Source organism: Frankliniella occidentalis, unplaced genomic scaffold (genome assembly GCF_000697945.3).
Source record: "Frankliniella occidentalis isolate FOCC.00 unplaced genomic scaffold, Focc_3.1 Scaffold1, whole genome shotgun sequence".
NCBI lineage: Eukaryota > Metazoa > Arthropoda > Insecta > Thysanoptera > Thripidae > Frankliniella > Frankliniella occidentalis.
This window is the reverse complement of record NW_026267131.1, coordinates 2,852,011-2,858,247: the sequence shown is the minus strand read 5'-3', so window position 1 is coordinate 2,858,247 and position 6,237 is coordinate 2,852,011. Positions and strand designations below refer to the sequence as shown.

The 6,237-nt window shown below is 35.9% G+C and overlaps 1 protein-coding gene across 5 annotated transcripts in view; it reads right to left on the bottom strand.

Annotated features, from left to right (window-relative positions):
- Positions 1-458: 458 nt before the first annotated feature.
- LOC113218135 (uncharacterized) overlaps positions 459-6,237 on the bottom strand; it is a 39,495-nt gene continuing 33,716 nt past the window's right edge. For 4 of the 5 annotated variants that reach the window (XM_052264869.1, XM_052264817.1, XM_052265002.1 and 1 more), the window contains 4 exons: positions 5,810-5,974; positions 5,103-5,283; positions 4,852-5,025; positions 459-4,753 (listed from right to left, as the gene is read on the bottom strand). In XM_052264869.1, the coding sequence (XP_052120829.1) occupies positions 4,619-4,753; positions 4,852-5,025; positions 5,103-5,283; positions 5,810-5,974 (655 nt within the window). In that variant the 3' untranslated portion in view covers positions 459-4,618. The remainder of the gene's footprint in view (positions 4,754-4,851; positions 5,026-5,102; positions 5,284-5,809; positions 5,975-6,237) is intronic. The other variant, XM_052264942.1, reaches the window with a different exon arrangement.

The window sequence follows — 6,237 nt, the reverse complement described above, 5'->3', positions numbered from 1 at the left end:
ATGGGCGATTTGCTATTAATAATAATTATATTTGGCGACTTTTAAGAAATATGCACCAGCCCGTGTGTTGTGTACACCACGTTTGGAGCCGAATCGTATTTGTCGTGGGAGTGTCATCGGCGTGCTCGGGAGGTCCCCAATGACGTCTCCGGGGGGCCGGAGGACATCGGCACTACCAGATTTGGACTCAGCGTGCGAGAAAATCCCCGAACACGATATTTCAGTCGTCCTGGTCTTTCCGAGGTTGACGGTCGATGGGTCGGTCGGTCGGCCAAACCGTATCTTATTTTGACAGCCCCACGTGAAAGCCCCAACGCATTCACTGCGTTTTTTTAGCGCTCAGCGTCAGCGTAGGTGGCTTTCTACGGGAGCGGAACACTGCTGTTTCCATCTATGGCTCTAAGCAGGGGTGGCAGGAAAGTCATATTGCTACTTAGTTAAAATTAATAAGAGGTCAGTTGTTTGATAGTGTTTTTATTTTCGATATTTAAATGTGTACAAAGTCATCTTACATGAATGTTAATAGCTGACACATCTTGAGGTCTTTTTAATAAAGGGAGAACAAATCCTGGTGACTTTCTGTACAATTTTTTTTTTACATCACGCCGTTATTGAAACGTTTCAAAATTTTAATTAACATTTGGCTTTAAAGGGAAACCTATCATGTGAGAAGATAAAAAATCTTTTAACTATTTACAAGTATCCACAAAAATAATGACTCCACAATCAGCACATGTCAGCAGTAGTCAGTTTTTTTGTGAATGCTGTAATTTGTTTCAATTTCACTCTACTCTTAAATCTGCAAATCTATAAATACAAACAGAATCTCTTACACTTTAACACTTCTTTGCAAATGTTCATGTATATTCACAATTTGCCTCAGACACTAAATCATTTAAGTTCCTTCGTATTAGTTGCACAGTCCACGTCTTGGTAGCACCAATTATTTGTTGTACAACCAGCTGAGCTCTGTCCTACTATTTCCACTGGATAATTTTAGAAGCTGATAGAAACACAGTAACATAAGCAATCTTTGAGGAATTACACAACATTTTCATGTTCTAAGGGAGGGAAAAGAGAATTGGATACATTCATACTTCTAATATACAGAAAGAAAATCATTTTCCAAGTGACACACTACATATCCTTTCAAAAATGTACAAATTTTTTTGAAGTACTCCTAAAATTTACAAAATCTTAAAGTACTGTCCTGCTTTTTAATGTCAATGTTTGCTTGTGCTTTGATGAAAGTTATAAGATAAAATTTTATCAAAACCATTAAACAGATTTCATGCATGGTCATCTCTGTACAGATGATATTGTATGAATAAGCAATGGGCTTAAAAAAAAATCAGTGAGTATTGGGAAATTTTGATTCAAGTATTGGAAGTAATAATCTGTGCAGTCAATTCAGTTCATGACTTTACAGTGAAGCATAATCCTTATCCATCTAGTTGAAGAAAAGTTTTGTTACATAGGTAAGTGGCACTAGGTAAAATGCACCTGAGAGAGACAATAAAAGTAACGAGCAGCAACAGCAGCAAAGCGTATACTCTGAAACATTCTTACTTTCACACAAATTCACTCAAAACCTGTTCTCTGTGCTCAATCGGCTTTAATGGCAGTTCAGCAAGTTGCCTTAACTCTATGCGCTATTGTACAACAAAGCACACAAAAAATGTGCCTATCACATAACTTGTTAAAAATTTCTATGAAATTGGTAAATATGAATGAACTATTGACTCATCTACATCTAACTTTCATGGAGATGGCAGTGATAAATGATTTGAAGCAAAGACTCTGCTTTATCTCCCATAAGAAAATTTTAACGCTTTAAACATGGCAGTTGATTCCATCACAAACAAAACTGGTTGGTTGGTCAGGGTAAGGAAGTCTATAACACAGGTACGTACAAATCTCCAAAGAAGTCCAAAGTCAAAAGTAAAAAGAATTGGTGAAAAGCCATGAAGCACAAAAACAAACCACAAAACAAAAACTTTATACTCTTTTTTAAATGATGAGTGATGACATATGCAATTTGAGGGGTAGAACTTCAATTTGAAAATAATTGGACAAGCGTAACATTGGAGGAACACAACAGCACTTAATACAAGAAAATTGAAAACGTTTCTGTCTTGAGCAACAAATATATGACAATGGAATCACAATGCTAAGTGGTGAAATCCTCTTTGCTTCACGTTTACTTTTCCGTGCATTTCATATCACTTTCTGAAAGGTGCATGAATGGTGGCAAGGACAGATACATACATACCAATTATTTCAGTGACAGGTTGACTATTACTGAATTCACTCAGGAGTTAAACAAGCAGGAGCAGTTGAGATTCTCAATTAAACATATCCTTCTGGTTGAAATTGAAAAGCATGGCTAGTTAGCAATTTCCTTGTGGGAAAAATATGATAGCCAGATGCCTTAGAGTCTGAGAATATTTCAATTACTACGTACATCTGAAATGTCCCAACTCCTTCATGGTCCCTTCAACTTGGATGTTGGTAGTATATACAGAGGTTGAAGCACTGCTACACCTGCTAAAAGAAATTAAACAAAGAAAGCCTCAAAGCATAGTGCTTTACAAATAATTAATGATACAAAATTATGAAGAACACACTGTGGCGGTGAGGAGTCACACAAAACACAAACCCTCTCTTTCTTATAAAAACAATAAAAACAAACAACAGAAAATTACTGACAATCATAACAGAGGGAAATGCAATTAATCACATGAGAACAGATGGTGCACCTCGGTGACCGAACTGACTGATTCTTAGCATAATTTCAATGACTATTTCATCAAAACTACATAGCAAGTGTGAACACTGAGATGTGCTCACCATGCCTCTACGGTTCTGTGAGCTTTCAAAATGGAGATGAGTCCTATTATAAATAGGAGCAAACATTATGTACAAAATAAATAATATATATAATTAACATTGGGAAAATTTCAAATTATCAGCAGTAAACAGACTAAAATTGATTTTTTATAAATATAAATATGTTGCTATTATAGTTACAGTATGACACAAAAGAAAATATTTATAAATACAAATTTACAATGTCACAACTTCAGGCTGAGTATTGCATATAAGGTACATACATGATACTTTTGGGGGACAACCCCTAAACACCAAAAACGAATGCAAAGTTGAAAGAAAATAGTAACAGTACAGAAAAAAAAAAATCTTTGGTAGGAATGCTACGTTTGGCTTATATGTTTCCAAGTAACTAGCATACAATAGTGATTCTGACAAGAGTCTGCAGTAATTTTGAAAATGTTGTCTGCCTTGCTGGGAAAGGATTAATAAATTGCCCACTACAAGCGATGAACATTCACTAGGCTAGCACCTACAGGGCTTTATTTTGGGCGGTTTTCAATTTAATTAAGGCAATACAGTGAGTGCAATGCCAGATCTCCAAAACCACAAATAAAAAATAAGGTCTACTCAATTTAAATCATTACAAATTCAAAACTATAAGTTTAAGACCGATTACACATCAACATATGGCCCCGTGGATTATAAATGAATACAGTATAAGGTAAACAGTTTTGTTCTGACAGTAAATCTTTGACTGCTGTCTTCTATTTTTGGCATGTTTCAGTTCTGTCAAGAGTACTGATGAATAAAGGAATGTCAGTCAGTAAAGCTTGAAGACTTAAAAAACAGAAAGAACAATCAATGTCTTGAAAAGAAGGAGAATACTGGATCATCCAAACCTGTCAAAGCCACAAACTTAACGCACTGAATGCACACCAAATATAGGTATCCTAGTTTGATATTTGATCTTGTTCCATGAGGAGCAGGATACAAGTTATATAAATAAGAGAAATTAATTTTTACTGCCAACATCCACACTAAAACAGACAGTTCCACAAATGGAGTACTAGAATAGGTTTTGAACCTTTTATGGCACATATACTACTTCTTTCATTCTAAACTATACAGTTAGAAGAAAAAAAAAGAGTTAAACAATAGCAATAAGGAAAGGGCATTTCAATATCAAAGAAGTTAGATATAAAATATTATGAAAAAAAATTGTTTACATTATGAATATTAGAATACACAGGGAGGTGTAAAAAATCATTGTTCAGTTATGAATTAAAAATTTGGCAGTTGGCAGTAAAAGGATTTTGATTGCCTGTTAACAGTTTCATCGCATATAGCAAATAGATTTCCCTTACGTAAGAGCAGACCACAATGCAAAAGAGGAATGAGATAGACAGATGGTAACTTCCTTCGTCAGTTAGAGGAATCTAACTAACTGTTTGAGCTGCTAGTTTGACAAGGGCTACATAAACAGCATAAACATTAATTTAAAATGCATCCTTGTTCTTATCACAGGGTGAAATCATAAACATGTAAATACAGTATAAAGGGAACAGGTTTCACTCACATGCTGACATAATATCTCCCCCCTTTTTTAATAAAAAATGACTAGCATGCAAATCGTGTTCTCAATTACAACTGTGAAGCATCACAATGCTCACCACCATTGAAACTGTGGGGTAATGACACGGGTCATTCCCCTTTTAACACAACTCCTCTATCATTTTGTACTTTGTATCTAAGCTTTCACATGTTCCACCACAAGTCAGGAGAACATTTACTCCAAACGTGCCTTGTAGCTAGTCTTCCAGATTTCAGCCAGAGTCACAGCGGAATGGAAACGGTGGAACACACAAAGTGGGAGAGTGATACGTTTCACTAAAGCCCAAGTAAAGAAACCATAGAAGTCAAGCTAAAATGAGGGGGAAGGAAATACAAATATAGAGATTAGACAACAAAGATGTGATTGAGAGGGAATAAAAAAAAACAACACAAAGAAATAGGCCTTACCTGGACTGGGTTGGCGGCAACTTTCAGCATTTCAAAGGTGTACATTACCCACATGGCAACATTGCAAATCAGTAGGAATGTGACGATTTGTCTTCCTGGTTTGCTACGATCGTGCTCTGGTAGATGCACACGGCGCCGAGAAACATCCGCAATAAACAACAGTTGCAAAACCACCTAGCACAAACACAAACAAATAGGTGAGTAACATTAAAGTGCATTATTTGTTCCACAAGAGTGTACAGAAAACGAACCTGCAAAACAGAGAGTGCACTAGTCACTGTCACCAACATATTGGGCTCTTTAGTAGTTGCCAAGAGAGAGCCAGCGATGACACTGAATACAGCATAGACAAAAAGACCGAAGGCTGACACGCGCAGGAGAATGTCATTTAAGTCACTTTGCTCATCACGTTTGAATTTCAGGCTTTGAACTCTGTTGCAAAAAAAGGGGGAAGGGTGGAGTTAAAAATTAGATTCAAAATAAATTGGATTCATGTGGTATTTGAATGTATACACTTGTGCAGATAGTCAGTCATGCAGAGAAATGAAAGATTACTACATGCAGCAGGCCCAAGAAAAAGATGAAGTAAACTAGAAACAGCATAATTGACAACTTCTACAGCCAAATAAAAATCCCATAAGCTCAACAACATCTTTCAACTGATAAAAACAAATTAGTGTTGATATTTTCTTTCTGATTGGTATTGCAGGAAATCTCATGAATATTATAGTATACATAATGAAGAGAAGTGTATCTTAAAGGTGCATAGTGCCATATAATTAATAATACTATGATGAGTGCTTTCCATTTAACTTTTTTGCTAGCACCAAAAAAGTATTTGCAATTCGCACAATGAAAGCTATCATGCTCTGTTTACTGATGTGACAGTCGCTCAGGAAGAGGCACATATCATTAATAGTCAAATCACACTTTGGCACAAATTCAATGTCTCACATACATGTCAAAATGAATCTGATCATGGCGCACATGCTGCGCAAGATGCTCTAATTCATTGTCAGTGTCATTAAGATCCTCGTCTCGTTGTTCCATCTCAAACTGCTCATGATCCTGTTCCTGCTGTTCACATGAGAGATATCCAAAACTGTCAACACAACAGTTATTGCTGTAAAAAAGAAAACAAGAACCAATTCTATAGACTACGGTACAATAATGCTAGAAGCACAAACAGAGACTACAATTAAACAGAATGCTTTCTATCATGAAGACTAGTATATTGCCCACTGAGAGCTGAGCTTCTCTAGTATAAATAGACAAAATAGACACATTCATTTAACATTATGCCTTGTCACTAAGCATTCATCCTCTAACAAAAATAAAATAAAATCTGAAGCTTTTCCTCTACTTAATTTTGTTCATATTATTATT